The sequence below is a fragment of the Vidua macroura genome, chromosome 10 (genome assembly GCF_024509145.1).
Source record: "Vidua macroura isolate BioBank_ID:100142 chromosome 10, ASM2450914v1, whole genome shotgun sequence".
NCBI classification, from domain to species: Eukaryota; Metazoa; Chordata; class Aves; order Passeriformes; family Viduidae; genus Vidua; species Vidua macroura.
This window is the reverse complement of record NC_071580.1, coordinates 8698690-8715600: the sequence shown is the minus strand read 5'-3', so window position 1 is coordinate 8715600 and position 16911 is coordinate 8698690. Positions and strand designations below refer to the sequence as shown.

Below are 16911 nucleotides of genomic sequence, written 5' to 3'. Positions count from 1 at the left end.
GGTCTGTCTGGAAAGGGACGATCCCCCCTCCCCGAACTTTCCAGCTCTCTGCAGAGCGGGAACAATTGTAGCCTTTGTCTTCCCTTAATCTCCTGGTTAGGAATTAAAAGGGGGGAAAAAATCCAGCAGCACAAAAGGCTCTTTTGCATGGGCTGGGAGGGGGGAAGCACAGGGCGCAGGCAGAGCACAGGCAGGGGTGCAGGCAGAGCTTGCCTTCCTCCCAGCCCAGCCTGGCCACCACACTCCCCCAGGGCCAGCCCAAGCTGCTCCCATCCCCGTGGCCCCAGGATTTTCCCGCAGTGGCACCCGAGGGCTGGTGGCCCTGGGAGCATCATCTGGTCTACTCAGCTCCTGAAAACGTCCTCACCCTTTGGCTGTTCCCAGAGAAGGCAGGGAGCACCTTTTGGGGGAGGAATTGGACTAGGTTTGCACCCTGGTGGGGTCAAGTGGCTCCTGCTCACTGCCATGGACCCGCTTTTAAACACACAGTGCCCAAACACCCCCTCACCTGCCCAGCATAGGGCTCCCTGCCACCCAGAGCCCCCAAGAACCACACAGGCACCACAGACCTCCATAAAATTCCTTAAATAATTTAATTGAAAAAAAGTCTTTCCGTTAAAAAATATTTTTACAAACGCACGCTCGCATTGATTTCCCTGGCTGCTGTTTTTCGTTGTTGCTTTTCTTTCACCATGGAACACAGCTTTCCCCCAGATCTGCATGGAAAGGGAGGAGGCAGGTACAGGATGTGGAGAGCTGCTGGGTGCACCCCTGTGGCTGGGGTGAGACCCGGGGCTGGCTGCAGGGATGGTGTGTCCTGCCCCATGGGAGCAGGGTGTGCATAGAGAAGGGTGGCAGAAGGGGTTTGTTGTTTAAAATGAGAACAACCTCCTCAAAGCAAAGCCAGGCCAGGATGGAGGACTTGAGATGGGGATGTTTGAGATGCACCAGGGCTCGTGGGACCCCAAACTTTGCAGCAGCAGGGGCTGGGGAGCAAGAGAGGCAGAGGCAGCCCCTGTGCCCCATTGTGCTTCTGCATGGAGAGGCTGTGGGTGGTTAGCAAGCCCCAAACGGGCTCTCATATCTCTTCATCCACTTGCTTTTAAAAGCCTCTCAATGCCTGGTTTCTTCTCCTGATCTGGGAGAGGGGTGAAATCTGCACAGTGCTGCTGTTTGGGGTCTCACCATGGCAGGGCTGGGGAGCAGCCAGCGTAGGGAGCAAGCCAGGATGGGAAACCCCAGAAAAATGGGGCTGTGATGTCCCTGTCAGCCAACATCCCAGATACATCTCACAGAGGAGATGGTGGGATGTGGGGAGACCATTCCTGCTGCAAGACCTGCTGCTACTGCCCTCCTGGACTTGTTTACCCTGTGAAGGAGGACGGGGTTAATGACAAACCCAAGGGCAGGCCTGTTCCAAGGCAATGGAAAAAACAGCACCTGCTGTGTCAGCCAGGCGAGGAGGGGACTGGGGCCAAGCACTAGGGAGCATAGGGGTGCACCCCCTCATTTTGGGGAGAGACCATTTGCCCCTCTGGACTGCCAGCAAAGCACCCTAAAAGCCAGTTAGCAAGGTAGTGCAGCTGAGGGGGACCTGAGAAACCCAGGAAAAGCAGTTGAGGTTCCACTTGGCTGCTGTGGACAAATCTCCCCTAGACTGAGGGCATGCGCCCCCCCCAGATCTGCTCTCCCAGGGCGTTACTTTGCCACCTGCAGCTGGTCCATTCACCCTGGTGAGCTCTCCCCTGCTCAAGAGCCATTTTGTAGAGGAGTGAGGCCAGTAATGCAGGGGTGCCAGGGGTTACTGCGACCCTCCTGCTGAAGGCAGACTGCCCAAAGGGAGGCAGGGGAGGAGCAGTGCCCTATGGAGAAGCCCCAGAGCTGTGGGGACCCTCTGGCACTGGATGAGCAGTGTGCACGGCTGTTCCTTGCTTGTCTTTCACAATCCTGGTTTGGTTCCCACAATTCCAGCTTGACTTGAGGAGGGTATGGGGGAAAAAAATGCTGAGTATTTCTAGTACATTAGAGTTTCCTGACTGGCTCTGACCTGGGACTCAGAGCCTCCACCCTATATGCCTCATGGGGAGCATGCTGGGTCTCCCAGAACCACAGCGTTGGTACAGCATAACTGCCTGGTCCCTGTCGGACAACCTGAAAACATGACAGCAAGAGAAGGGGAGAGCAGAAAGGGGCACACAGCCAGCTTGGGGTCGGCCAGGAGGAGGAGAAGGATGACCCTGGTGGGCAGCGAAGCTGCAGGCAGCCAGGCCCATCCAATGAGAGCGCGATCGAGCAAAGGAAACTCGGGTAAAATTCTTATTGCCTTTATTCTGCCCATTGCCTCCCACAGTCCTGCGGCCAGCACACACCCACGCACGCATGCACACACTCACGCACACTCAGGCACGCTGGGAGTCTCTCCCTCGGCTCGGAGGAACCGGGCTGCAGTGAATCCTCAGGGAAAGGTGAGTGAGTCTTTTGGCAGCAATCACAGCGTGTGTCAGGAGCGGGCAGCCGCGCCGGCGGCACCTGCTCCTTCTGCATAAAAGAGGAGGCTGGGGGAGCCGTGGCCCCCGGCGCAGCCCCCGCCCCAGCCCCGCTCTCCGGCCCCTCGGGGGGAGCGCGGCTGCCGTCGGTCCGGGGGCGGAGGGTCCCTGTGCAAACGTGCTGATGGCCTCGCTCTGCAGTCCAGAGCCGGCCAGGAGAACCAAGAGGGTAAGAGATGAGGAGCCGGGCACCTGGTCCCCCTCCCTCCCCTTTCTGCTCCCTCTTATCTTTTTTTAATATATCTTTTTTTTTTTCTTTTTTCTTTTCTTTTTTTTTTTTTTTTTTGCCTAACTCCCTGCATAGTAAATCGGGTTCAGGTTCTGGCGTGCAAAGCCAAAAAAGGGAGCGAAGCCTTCCCTTCGGACATGTTCCAGTGCAGACCCTTGGGTGGAGGGCTTGCCAGGGCTGGAGGAGAGGAGTGATTGTCTGGGGCTGGTGGCCCCAGCCCTGTCGCTGGCTTGGCCTCCCCTGGCTGCTTCCATGTAGGGAACAGAGTTAGGGAAGGCTTCGGACATGTCTGACAGACTCGGCGGACGGGTCAACAGTCTGTGGCCTCAGGGAGGTGAGGGAAGTGAGGATTGGGGGGAAAACAGGGTGAAAAGAAATCCAAGAAGCAGAACAACTCTTCAAACCGATGAGCACCAAGACAGGGTGGGAAGTGGGATGTGCCATCTCTGTCCCATAATCCATCTTCAATATGAAGATGTGTTGCTGCCTCGCCATTCCAGGACAAGGGATGAAAAGCTGGGCTCCCTCAGCATGAGTGCCTTCGATCCAGGGAAGGGCGTCCTGTCCCATCCCGTCCCAGGCGACCGTCCGAGGCAGAGGAGCGCCATGTGGAGGGGAAAACAGGAAGCTGGGCTGCACCGCAAACTGAACCTTTTTGGCAGGTTCCCTTGGTCCGTTCCAATGCAGAGTCCCCTGTGGTCAAACCTGCACTGGGAGCGTCTGGTTCATCTGCAGCCTCATGTCCTGAATGCTGCTCAGGATCTTCTTCTGGTGCCCTGCTAGTGTCACCCCTATCCTCAGCAGGTCCCTGCAAGGAAAAGGTGACAACTTAGCCCCCAGCTACCAGCAACATCAATGTGTGGCCCTGCCCCACTGGGGCAAGGGACCTATCCATCATTACAGCCCTCTGCCAAACTCCAGTGCTTCTTCTAACACCAGAGCCGACTGGATGCTGAATCCTAAACCTGAAGTCCCTTGGGATTGGATACTGAATCTCCGTCCTTAATTCAGCCCACCAGGACCCAGGTGGGAGGAGGTGGCTGTCAGATAGGCAAGGGACAGTGTGCAGCAGCCCCAGTCCCAGTTTTCTCCCTCCTCCCCTCCAAGCAGGGACTTACTCCGCAGTCATCTGTGCCACCAGATCAAAGGAGGCAAAGCCAGCATTGACGAAGTTCTCCTTGTACCGTCCCATTTTGATGGCATCCAGCCAGTCTCCCACGGTGGTGAAGGTGGTGTAATCCGGGACAGTGCGGTCCAAGAGCGGTTGGGAGATGCTAAAGGGCAAGAGAGCCACAGGTCACAAGGAGCAGGGCATGGAGAGGTGTAACTGGAAGCAAGGGATATTTCTTATCCCCGCCCTCCCACAGCTCTATTCCCAGTCACTCCAGTGTTCCCTGGAACTGGGGTAAGTGCTGTCTGGAAACAAAGGATGTCACTGACCCAGACTGGACGCTGGCGATGACCTTCAGACTGGCAGCATTGCGGATGAGCTTGTCCAGCGTGTTGACAATCTGTGCAAATTTGGGCCTCAGGTTGCGGTCCCGCACCCAGCAGTCCAGCATCAACTGGTGCAGTGCAGTGGGGCAGTCCATGGGGGGTGGCAGGCGGTAATCCTGCTCCACGGCATTGATCACCTGCAGAAAGATAGGCAGAGGCAGGTTGTGAGCCGCCTGGGTTCCCACAGGCAGCCTACAGCTCCCAGTTCCCTACTCCCCAGAGAGCACTTACATCCTGGTTGGACATGTCCCAGTAAGGTCGCTCCCCATAGGACATCACTTCCCACATGACAATGCCGTAGCTCCACACGTCGCTGGCTGAAGTGAATTTGCGGTAGGCGATGGCCTCAGGAGCTGTCCATCTGATTGGGATCTTGCCTCCCTGCACAGATACACAGCTCCATGATTTAGTGCATACCTGAGGTGTCTTCCCCCCACCCCCAGATCAGTAGATCCCTTGTGAGTGTCCCATACCAGGGAGCTGGTGTAGGTGGGGTCAGCTGGGTCATCCTCCAGAAAGCGAGAGAGCCCGAAGTCAGACACTTTGCAGACCAAGTTGCTGTTGACCAGGATGTTGCGGGCAGCCAGATCCCGATGCACGTAGTTCATCTCTGAAAGGTACTTCATGCCAGCGGCGATGCCTCGCATCATTCCCACCAGCTGGATGACTGTGAACTGCCCATCATTCAACTGCCAGAGGAGAGATCAGAGGGGTTTGCAACATCCTGAACACATAGAGGAAGGATCCCAATGTGCTACCATCACCGTCCTCCTCCCTAGAGCCACCCCTCTTCTCCCCACTCATGTTGTCTGTGAAGACCTTAACCCTGGGGACACCAGCATGACAATGTAGAGAGATGGAGACGGGCTCAGACCTGCTGCGCGTCATGCACTGCAGCCCCTAGCCCAGGGCAGAACGGGATGGATGCTCACCCGGAGGAAGGAGTCAAGCGCACAGTTCTCCATGAATTCCGTGATGATCATGACGGGGCGGCTCTTGGTCACCACCCCTTCCAGGTGGATGATGTTGGGGTGGTCGAACTGGCCCATGATGCTGGCCTCACTCAGGAAGTCCCGCCGCTGCCGCTCCGTGTAGCCCACCTTCAGTGTCTTGATGGCCACGAAGATCTCGCGGCGGCCAGGCAGCTTCAGGCGCCCACGGCACACCTCACCGAACTCCCCTGTAGTGGAAGGAGAGAGGGCAGCAGCACGATGAGCCACAGGACAGGGTGAGAGGCAGCAGTCTCAGAACGTGCTGTGCCCAGCCCCAGGACTTGCCTGCTCCAATGACCTCCTCAATTTTCACACAGGAGATGTCAATCTCTTTGGCAAATTCCCGGACAGCTTCGTTTGGGTCCTCGTAGGTGAAAGGGTCAATGTACACCTTCATCCCAGGGGTAACTGTAAGGGCAGAAGCCATCACCAGGAGGGACGCAGCAAGGGTGACAGATGTCAAGCCATTTGGCTGGCTGTCAGCCCACCCCCTGTTAGAAAAGGCTGCCCCTTTGCATGGGACAGGAATTACGAGAGGGCAGCCAGAGTCCATTTGGGGGCTCTCACACTCACCATATTGCTGCAGCTTCTCTGTGTACTCAGGGTCGGTGTTGTTGCGCTGCTTCCTGCCCAAAGGAGACGAGAGGAGGTGTTCAGTAACCATCCCTTTCCTGATGGGGCAAAGACATTCACTGCCAACTTCCAAATCGCAGCACAGACAGCCTCTGCAGAGAGCCTTCCCTCCGGCAGCCTGTGTGCAGAGCCATCCCTCTACCCGAGGTGCGATGGGAGGAGATGGCCTAGTTGTGCTGTGTGCATGGCAGGAGCATGGGCAGAGCCCAGCTCATGCTGGGGAAGCAGAGGCACAGTCCTCCCACAGGACCTCTGCTCTGGGACCCATGTGTGGCTAGTCCAGTCCTTCACTCTGTGACTGGAGCTGCCAGAGCTCTGCCTACAGGTGAAGGGGAAAGCTCTGTGGCAAACATGAGCAACCCCCAAACCCAGATTTGAAGCCCTCTTCCCTGAAAAGCCAGTACCTGAAGCAGACGATAGCAATCACCACCACCACGATGACGAACACCAGCCCTGCAGTGGCCGAACCCACGATCAAAGGCAGCTCCTGGAAAGTCTTGCTGGTGGAACCTGATGGAAAGAGAGGCAGGAATCGAAGTCAAGCTGGGAAAGGAGCATGCATGGGAGGGCTGGGCGATGGAGGCAGCCCAGTGCTGGCACCTACCGCCCTCCGCAGTTGTCTGGAACTCCGTGGGGAGGCTGTAGCGGCCGTATCCTGCCACAGTGCGTGCCCGAACCTGCACCATGTACCGAGCATTGGCCTTCAGCCCGTCCAGCCGCACCGAGTTCTTCTGGCTGGTCACTGTGTTGGCGATGCCATCGCTCTGGCCTTGCTGTAGGGGAGATGTGGGCGTCACCTCTGTGAAGCCAACCTCCATTTGCTGGCTCCCACATCCCCCAGGTGCCAGGTTTGCAGGGACCTCCTATGCCAAGCCGCTGATGGCCAACTAGAAGGGCTGGAGGAGGGAAAGGGCTGTTCCTACTTTACCTTTTCTGAGTACTTGATCTCGTAGTCTAGAATGATGCCATTGGGTCTCTCTGGGGGAGTCCATGACAGCGTCATGCTGTTCCCGGTGCTGCTGTGCAGGTGCATCGTCGGTACGGCAGATGGGGCTAGGAAGGAGGGCAGGGAAGGAATGAGCCACCTGCACCAGGTTTCCCCCTCCACCATCTCACACAGTATAGGGAATGCTCTGCCTGTGACCTGCTTGGATAATCTTGGTGGAAAGGCATGGAAAAGCTTTGAGACTGGCCTTCCCCAAGTCTCCATAAGCAGGTGTGATCTCAACACCAAGGGGAGCCTCAGAAATAGCACTGAAGACATGTTTCACCCCATGCCTAGCTGCAGACTGGTCTGGGGAAGGGCCTTGCCAACCCAGACTGGGGCTCCCTCCCCTCCTCCATTTGCCAGAAGCTCTGTGCTCCACCCCAGCAGCAAGACCCGTGAAATCAGATCAGTGCGCAGTGGCTGGAGATTACCAGCACGCTGGAGCGGGGCCAGAGCGGGAGGAAGGAGGGAATGGCAAAGCACTTGGCTGCCTGCAAAGGCTTGGGCTGGTGCTGAGCCTTCCCAGGCACACAGGAGAGAAATCTCATTTCCTTCCTCCTCCCCTCGCAGCAGGCCAGCATCTCTGGGGTAGGTCTAGAAGATCCAGAGCTCTCTGGAGCATCTGCCAGCCCTAGTCTTCTCCACTTGCATGTGTTCTGATCTCATCTCCTCTAGGGACATGCTTTAAACAGAGAGAAGAGTTTACCCAGGGGATTAGATGCAGGCTCAGAGAGCCAGTTAGGCGGCACCACAAAGGACTGCAGCCTCCCAGGCTGTCAGAAAGAAGTCTCTGCTCTGCTCCACTCTGTGGAGGAGATACAGCCCCTGCTCCCTGGTGGCTCCACTGACCTGCCTGGTTGGTGGTGATGTTGACAGAGGCAAAATGGGGAGGGTAGGGACTCTTGTTGGAGATGCCGTTCACGGCCTGGATCTCGAAAGTGTACTGGGTGTGGGCCATCAGGTTGCTGATGTAGATGCGTCGCTCAGTGAGGCCGAGCTGGCGCGGCACGAACTCCACGTTGTCGTCGCAGCGGGTGCACAGGCGCCGCTCCACGCTGCACTTCTTGCAGATGACGTTGTAGAGCAGGTCATCCCGCCCGCCTGTGTCCTGCGGCTCGCTCCACTCCAGCACCAGCGATGTCTCGTTCACGTTGGAGATGACGTTGCGCGGGGCTGAGGGGACACCTGCAGGGAAATGTGAGGGGCAGGAGTGGGTGTCTTCATGTCCAGCTCACCCCTGGCATGGGTGAACACATACCCCCATGCCAGACACAGACCCCACAGCTCCCTTGCCTCCCCTCCTTGCCCGGAGCAGGACTCACTGGTGCAGGCGCTGTCTGCGGGGTCCGTGTCTGCCCGGAAAAAGCCGTTTCGACAAGTGCAGACCATTGCTGCTCCAGAGGTGGTCCGGCTGTTGGGAGGGCAGGGGGAGCAGGGACCTTCCCCCTGCTTAGATTTGAAGGTTCCTGGGCCGCATGCTGGAGGAAAGAAAAACAGATCCGAGTTATAAAGTGAACCCAGAAAACACTCACTGCTTCCACCATAGCTGGGCAGACTCTTCCTTGCTGCCCTGCCAATTCTTTGATCAGTGGCTTGAAGACCTCAGGCCTCCTACACGCCTTTCCACTGCCATCAGCCATGCCCAGGGACTCATGGCTTGGAAGAGTGAGAAGAGTGGGCTGCTGGAAGCACCAGATGGCTCAGGCACAGCTCTGCCAGGAAATGCTCCAGTAGCAGGTCTGAGGTAATCTGAGGTGGGAAGAGTTGGTCACCACCAGCAGTATGGGGGTACAAAGCAGGTCCATCCAGAGTGCCATTCCTCAGTTTTGTTTCTTCACTGCCCTTCCCAAGGGTCTTACCATGCTCCCTTCCATGGAGGAAGGCCATGCTGGTTTCCAGGCCTGGCAATCCTCACACTGCCAGGTCTATCCTCTGGGGGAATACAGCTGGGAAGGAAAGAACTCCTCTGCAGCCCTGTCTGCTGCAGCCCCTGTGAGAGGCCTCCACCGCCCCAAATCAGCCACTCAGCCCCAAACCTTCCGCCTCAGGCTCTTGAGCCACTTCTCAGTCCCGGGGCGGTGGCACCTCACGAGGTCGGCTCAAGTGGAGCGCTGAGCAAGATGAAAACATTCCTGCAGGTCCTTGGCTGAAGAGCTGCTTCAGCATCACTGCCACCTCCCTCCTCCGCTTCCGATCAGGGTCCTTCAAGGAGCCACGAGTCCTGGGATACAGCCCGATTGGCACCCCAAGGTGTTTATTTGTAATGAGGGGCACGTGAACGGCTTAACAGCACTTGAGCCGAGGAGCAGAGTGGCCTCGGGAACCTGACCCACACCTCAAAATAGCCCAGTTTATCACATTGCTGCCCAAGGAAGCGAATTCTCTGTTCTGTGTTTGCAGCCGGATGAGGTGAGAGACCCACTGGCGCCGGCTCTGCTTCAGCATCACCTTGTTTGCCACAGCTGGGACAGCATCAGCACTGATGGCCCCAAAGGAGGGCACGTCCTCCTTGCTCCACCACGTTAGGGAAGCTCTGAGGGCATATAACCCTCCCACGCCTGTCACACATCATCCTGAAAACAGGAGGAGGTTTCCTGGTGCTTCACCAGGCTGTGGCAAGTGGAAGTTTCCTGCTATGAGGCATCTCCCGACACCCTCTGTGGAAGTTTTCCGGCTGGTTGCAGCCCCACGTGGGGCGTGGAGTGCTGTGAGTCACACGCTGCCAGGCCGGCCCCGCAGGGGCCTGCACACAGCTCCAGGTGCTGCCCTCGGTCCCTGGTTTGTCCAGGCACCCAGCAGCAGCAACCCCAAGAGAGAAGCCCTGCTCCTGTGCAGTGCTGCTGGCCAGGGGGATGTGAGAGCAGCCCTTGCAGAGACAACTGCCTGCTCTCCAGCCCCTCTGCCTGAATGGGTGTCAGGAGCTGCTTCCTGCTCCCAGGGTGCGAGCCTTCCAGCACTGAGACTCTTCTTTAGTCAAAACAGGACCGACTACATGGCTCAACTAACTCCAGCTCCTTGACCTGAGTTCACCCAGCCTCTGGGCCTTCCCTTTGGACATGAAAGCTTTGCCCGTCCCAACTGTGCAGGCTGGAAGGCAAAGCAGTGCACAGATCTGCTCCTTGGCAAGCAATGGGAAGCCAGCAGGTCCAGGGCTTCTGTCTCCCCAGCCTGGGACAACCAGGCCACCAGAAAATGTGTCTTTATGTGGACAACAGAGGCCCAGAGGTGAGGCAGACGCACCCCGGCTGGAGTCCCGGGCGGTTCAAACTGGGTGGATGCAGATTCGCACATAAGGAACCAGATTGTTGAGGAATGAGAGATGACTGAAACCTCTTGGACAGGAACGCTCTGGGCTCAGAAAGCTGCCAAACATGCTTTGATTATGGAGAGGAGCCCAGATCCATCAGGGACAAAACCCCCTGAACAGGCTTGTTGGAGGGAGCGTGAAGCTGGAGCAACCTGAGCTTGTGTGAAGCTGACAGCCCAAGCATGGCATGGCAGCCAAGGGCAGCCAGGTGCTTGCAAAGGATGCAGGAGGGATGAGGGCACTTGGTCTCCTGCATATGAAGTGCCAGCCGGTGCCCAGTGGGTTATGGGCATGGAGGTGATAGTGGCCTCCCAGACACAGAAGGAAGGGACAGGCAGAGCTGTCCTTCAGCAGCTCCCCGCCACCTCTAAGTAGTGCCCAGTGCAGGTACAAGGGACAAAGGCCTTTTCTTTGCATCCTCATGCCATCCTGGCAGGAGGGGGGTGAGCCATGAACCAGTCCTGTTAAAAAGGGGAAGAGCAGCAGAGGGATCGAGGCCCAGATGCACTCCAGTGTGTAAATTTCCGACACTGCTTAATAAATCAGAGCATAAAGACCTCGGTGGCAGCGTGACAGCTCTCAGCCGCCACATTTGAAGGCTGTAACCAAGCTGAAAGCTGATCCCAGGTCCCTGGTGGATAAGCCGCTGTGTCATCTCTTCTCTGCAAGAAACTGCCTGTACAACAACCACTGTCTTGGCCGGCACGCTGCGGAACGAGCCTGGGAGCTCTGGAGTGGGAACGTGACTCCATCCAGCCGGAGCTGGGAAGCCAGGCTCCCCTCTCCCTGCCGAGAGCTTTGCATAAGCACTTTTCCTGCTGAAGTGTCCTCAAATAAAATAACAACTCTGAACCTCTGCACACAGATCACATCTCCTGGTGCTGTGCTGCGGTCACTTCTGGGGAGAACATGACAGTCAGTGACAGCCACAGGATAACAGGTCAGGGAACCGAAGCGGAGCTCCCCGGTCTGAAGAGGAGCCGCTGGTTTGATGGGAGGGAGAGGCAGTCTGGCCTGACAGCAGACATCAGCCACAGAGGGGATTTGTGTGGGGCGTGGGAGGGAGCAGGACAGTAACAGAGCCCTGCTGTAAAGCTGCCCCTGCACCCCCTACGGGGCATCGCACACCCAGCATGGCAAACGCGGCTGTCCGGCTGCTTCTGCCAGCCCCTCCAGGATTTTCATCAGCCGCCCACCTCCAGGGCCTGATCCTGTCTCGAAAAGCTGCAGCACAGAGCTGAGGGAAGAGGAGGGTACTACTCCCAAATACAATCCCCACCGTGGTGAATAAAGTTCAAGGAAGGGAGCTGAAAAAAACACTGAAATAAAACCCTTCTGGCAGCAGCAGAGAGCAGTGACTCATCCCGTAGGCAGCCTCCATTATTGCATGGGATGCAGGCAAGCAGCAATGAACCATGCGCAAATCTCCAAAACTCTGGGGTCCCCTCCCCTGGGGAAGGCAGGGATAGCCATGACACATTTGGAAAAACCAGCCCCAAACTACCATGTTTCATGTTTTGACTGCTTCCCATTCACACTACAATATTCCAGCATCCTTCCAGCTATTTCTCTCCCTGTAGGACTGAAGCAGGATGCCTCGCCTGAGCCTAGATAAATTAAACTGATCATATCCCTTTGCCCATCAACCCTGTAATTTCTTTAGAGGCAGCAGTCAGGTTTGTTCGGGACGATCTGTGCTTTATGAACCTGCACAGCTCGCTCCCTTCTCGCTGTCGTAAGTGGCTGCAGATGGAGCAGAGCTGTGGAAGCAGCAGCCTGGCTACAGCCGAGGCGGTAACTCTGTTTTTGAGTCTCTCTTAAAAGGCAGTTATTTAAAAAAAAGTAAAATAATCACCCTTTGGGTGAAAATATTTCACACTAGCGCAGTCCAAAAGTGAATGGAGTAAATCTGAAGGGAGAGAAGGGAAAGAGCCTTTGGGGGTTTGAAGTGCCATCCAAGGAACAGGCAGGAAAACAATTTTTTTCTTTTTTTTTTTTTAAGAAATGAAAAAAAAAATTCAATAAGCAAAGCTGCCTCTTGAGTCACAGTGGGTCACAGGCAGGACAGCAGGGGCAGATTTCCTCGACTGTGTTACAAGTAACCCATTGTGGAGCTGCCTGGCTGTAAACCGGCAGCTCTCCCTGCCTTCCCTGCTGCTGCCTTTGATCTGGAATCCCAGGCAATTAATCCCAGGCAGTTTCACTTCCTGGGTTTCATGCAGCAAGCCCATGTTGCAATGCAAAGCTGCAAACAGTTGGCAAGTGCAATGCTTGCTTGGCATTTTTTTTTTTATTTAATTCAGGGTGATGTTTTCATTAGTCACTGATTGCAAGGGAAATTTATTTTTGCAAAAATTCTGATTTTGGCCCCAGCTTGACCAGCACTCACCTACTGATTGTGTCCAAATGTTCAGTGCCTGGTGCCACGAGAAAGAAACATCAAGAAGACTGAGAAATGGGTCTCAGGAAGGTGTAGTGTCATGCTGGACACTATCACCTCCAGTGCTCCTATGGCTTGGGTATCCATGGACTGTACCACACAGACTCAGTTCCCCTCCCAAGTGGGGTGCAGGCTCTGGGTCCTCCAGACCTCCTCTGTGGTCCTCCTCTCAAGCACAGGGGATGTGCAAGGAGGGGGCTCACTGCTCACTCCGGCACAGAAGCATTTCTGTCTTTGTGTGAAGCCAGCAACACAAGGGGTGCAAATCCCAACAAATCCATCACGGAGCATATGTTCAGGAGCATTTTTGGGGAGCCCCTTGACACCAAATCCCCTGAACTGTTTGGATGCCTCCAAACCAAAAGTAGAAGGGATGGGGCTGGGGGAAGAGCTAAACCCCAGGGGCTGCAGGCGTAGGGTATGAGTGCAGTGCACCCCAGCCCATGGAGGCATTCGGGAGCCTTTGCTCCCCTCCCCGGCCAGCAGCTCCTCCTTGTCCTCCAAGAGCTGCCTCTGCAGCTCTGCATGGTAGGGAGTGTGTGGGAAGCGGCACAACCCCCAGAAGGGCCATGTGCTAATTAAATAAAGATAATGAGGCTCAGAATGAGATGCCAAATCAATGCTGTGGCAACTCAAGAGTAGAGAGCCAGGTACCAGCCTGGCGTATCGCCTTACAAAGCATGCCAAAGAAACTGTCTTCAGTCGGGCAGGATGAGCCCTCTGCTCCCGAGGGACTGGGATACAAGCTGCATTGTAACAGGTTTGAATGTGAGCTCTAATCTTGGCTTGGATGGAGATAAAGAGGAGGAGGAGGAGGAGGAGGTCTTCAAAGGCCACTGAAAGTCTGGGAAAAGGGGGAGATTTACAACAGGGCTTATCCCATCTAAGCAGTAACTGGGTATTGTTATTTATTAAAATGCCATCTGGCACGCTGGAGCACTGCTCGCCTGCATGGTGAAGCCCTGTGAGCTCCCTGGGGCAGGAGTGATGAAACCCCAGCTTTGGGGGGCTGCATCCACACTGCTGCCCATGACACGAGCTTGGAGACTTCTTGGCGGTGCTGGACTGTGGAAATGGGGTAAGGGAACATCCAGCCAAGAGGAGAAAAGGAGCTGCAGCTCCGGCTTCTCCCAGCCCTTCTTCAGCTGTTTCCACTTAAAACACATGATCATATGGCGGAAAATCTGATCCTACAAGCGCAGTGCAACTTTCCCAGAGAAACGTGAGGACACCGCCGCTTCTGCCCAGCGAGAAGGCAGGCTGCCGGATGGAGACGTGCCCATGGCCCAGCGTGGCTTCCCTGCCTGCTGCAGCAGAAGCTGGGGCTTGGTGGGAAATCAAAGGCGCTGGGAAAGCTGCCACATGGGGATCTCTCCAGCCTGGGGATGTGGAGACGGGACCTTGCCCCAGGCTCCTGAGCCTAATCTGAGGAGCTCTGTCCTACCTTGGGATGCCCCCTCTCAGCACATCCCCGGTACTGGTTGAAAACTGTCACCTTGTGCCCAAACCCCCACTCTCTGCTGGGAAAGAGCAAACATCGTGTACAGTCTAAGATCTCCCAGTCCAAGCAAGATGGAAAGCAGCTACCCAGGAGCATGGACCTCGGTGCAGTTTAAAGTGCGGATGGATGCCTGGCACTGGTGTCCACCTGCTCAGGAGGAGCCAGATTGGCTGCTCACAAGACTGATGCAGGGGGCTGTGGCACTGAAGTCAGAGCTGTGCTGGCACTGATGGTGCTGGAGGCTCTGGATCCTCAGCAGAGCTGCAGCCCTGTGGAGACTGACCTCTCCCTAACTAGCCACAGCAGCGTGCCTGTCAGCTACACTGCTCCCAAAGCCAATGGGGAGGCCAGCCTGGCCCGAGCCCCACGTCACGGGCCATCCCAAATCACACGGCTCCTGCCAAGAGCAAAGGGCCGGCGCCAAGCATCCCGTCATCGGCGAGCACAAGGCATCCAGTGCTGGGGGCCCTGCCAGCATCCCACTCCCTGTACGATGCCAGCAGCCAAGGGGAATAGCAACCTTTCTGCCCCAAACCCCAGCCACACCAGGGCAGGGTCCTCTCTGCCAGAGACAGCTCACAAGAAAAAAAAAATCACCCCAAGGGAATGCAATATTCCTCCAGACAGATTTTTCCTTACCAACACACCCGAACTGGGGTTAAACAGCAACACCAAAGTTATCGTGGGAAAGCATGCAGGACCCACACAGAGCTATCCTGCTGCTAGGGTGGCTCTCCATTGCCAACATCTCCATGTGCAGGATATGTTTCTTTCCCTTCCAGCAAGAACAAGGAGCTTCAGATCCCCTGCTGGTCCCTACCATCCCTGCTGCAAGCTTTTAGCACTTGTAGGGGGAGCATGCATCAGCATGGCTTCTCCCACAGGGGAGCCCTGCTCACCACCAGGGCTTCTGAACAGGCCTCCGCACAAGCAGCATGAAATCACACTTGCCAAGAACAATCACTTGCCCCAGCCACAAGCACTGCAGAAGGGAGAGAGAGAAGATGCTGGATATGGCAGCAGCAGTAAGATAGAGATTTTGGTAATGCTCAAGGGCTTAAATGTGCTGGATCCCTGCTGAGGACCATGCCTTGAGCTGCAGCTCCATGCAAGGAGATGCATTCCACAGAGGGTAGCATTGGTGGTTGCTCACCAGTGTGTCCCAGCAGACACTGAACGAGTCCAGACCACAAAGATTTTAAAGGCTTTGGAGTCAAACGGCAGACCAGTCCTCTGAGATATCACCCTGCTCCCTCATCAGAGAAAAGCCTCCAAAACCAGACTGAGCTCAACGCAAAACCACCTCCTTCACATCAATGCACCCATGGGGACAAAAGCCATGATCACTTTGCCATGCACATACCTTGGCACTGGGTATCCTTCATGGTGGGCTCATATCCAGCAGCACATGTACATGCTCCCACGGGTACCATCCACTCGCCGTCACCGTTGCAGTACAGCTTTAGGGGCACAGACACCTCCACTGCGTTGGGGATGCAGGTGCCCGGTGCGATGACCAGGGAAGTGGGCTCGGCCCCCGTTAAAGTCTCCGGGAAGATAGCAAAGCCAGCAATGGTGTTGGAGCACTTCTTGTAGAAAGCCCGGACGGAGATGAGGGACATGCAGGCTCCCAGATCTTGGAAGGCAAGGTAAAAACCATTCTTGGAGAGAGGGCCAAAGCTGCGCACCTTGGTGTTCACACGGCCAGACTCCAGCTTGGAGAAGCTCTCATCTGGGGCAATTGTATCCACTTTGATATAGGGGTTCTCCATCCAGAAAGGGCTGTTCGCAGAGGCAGAATCCGTATCCGACTCATAATAGAAGAGGTTGAAGGTCTCTTTGCAGGAGCCAGGGATGTTGGGGATGCTGTTGCAGTCCCGTACAGTGAACTTCAGCTCCACATAGACGCGCTGGACATCCTGGCGCTGGATGAATTTGGTACGAAGCCAGTTGTTCTGGTTGGCCTCCCGTACGTTGCACACCTGGTACGTGCGGATAGGGTTCATGGCCTCATCATAACCACTGACTTCTTCCCACTGTGATTGAGAGGAAAAGGGTTAGATCCCCAGCCAGGGACATCAGTGCCGCAGACACATTGTGAATGGCACGGGGTGTGGGGGGAACAGGCAACAGTCAACAGGGAAGAGCAGCAGCTACACCTTCACCCGTCACAACCCTCCTGGTCATCAAATTGACTGAGAACAACCCAGGCCAGGGACCATGACACTCCCACTCCACTGGCACGGAGTCAAGAGGAGATGGTTTCACAAGGTGAGGATATGCACAGGAGTAAAGGAGAAAGATGCAGCCAGCTTCACAAAGGCACTGGTGAGCAATCATGATTCCCATGGGGCCTGGGCCAGCTCTGCCCTTTGGAGGTCAGGACCAGGGCTGGTTCCAAACTTACCCCTGTCTCCGGATGAGTTGTCCATGCCAACTCAGAGGTCACCCACTTTGTGTCCATCAGGGTCTCTGGAGAGAAAGGAAGGAGAGAAAGAATTAATTGGAGATGAAGGCCAAGATTAGAGGGGAAAAAAACCAGGAGGAGTGGGGGAGAGGAGAGCTGAGCCTGACATTTCTGTGGAAAACAGCAACTTGGGGGGTGAGACGTGGTGGGAGGAGGGGGGAGCAGTGCAGACAGACTCCAGATTTTTCTTCTCTTGTCAAGAGAACAGGAAGAGCGAGGCGTCCCTGGAGAGCTGTGCTGGAGGAGGCAAGCGGCAGGACGAGGAGCTGGCCAGGTGGCAAGGGGGAGATGGGGACAATCTGCCATCCCCA

General features: G+C 56.0%; 1 protein-coding gene across 2 annotated transcripts in view; it reads right to left on the bottom strand.

The window, feature by feature from the left end:
- Positions 1-574: 574 nt before the first annotated feature.
- The window catches only part of EPHB3 (EPH receptor B3), a 29489-nt gene continuing 13152 nt past the window's right edge, over positions 575-16911 (bottom strand). Inside the window, exons 2-16 of one of the 2 annotated variants that reach the window (XM_053986151.1) lie at positions 16541-16605; positions 15497-16169; positions 8208-8363; positions 7735-8070; positions 6826-6950; positions 6502-6670; positions 6302-6407; positions 5838-5935; positions 5550-5672; positions 5205-5452; positions 4746-4961; positions 4504-4653; positions 4216-4409; positions 3894-4049; positions 575-3583 (exon numbers count right to left, since the gene is read on the bottom strand). In XM_053986151.1, the coding sequence (XP_053842126.1) occupies positions 3475-3583; positions 3894-4049; positions 4216-4409; positions 4504-4653; positions 4746-4961; positions 5205-5452; positions 5550-5672; positions 5838-5935; positions 6302-6407; positions 6502-6670; positions 6826-6950; positions 7735-8070; positions 8208-8363; positions 15497-16169; positions 16541-16597 (2916 nt within the window). In that variant the 5' untranslated portion in view covers positions 16598-16605 and the 3' untranslated portion in view covers positions 575-3474. The remainder of the gene's footprint in view (positions 3584-3893; positions 4050-4215; positions 4410-4503; positions 4654-4745; positions 4962-5204; positions 5453-5549; positions 5673-5837; positions 5936-6301; positions 6408-6501; positions 6671-6825; positions 6951-7734; positions 8071-8207; positions 8364-15496; positions 16170-16540; positions 16606-16911) is intronic. The other variant, XM_053986152.1, reaches the window with a different exon arrangement.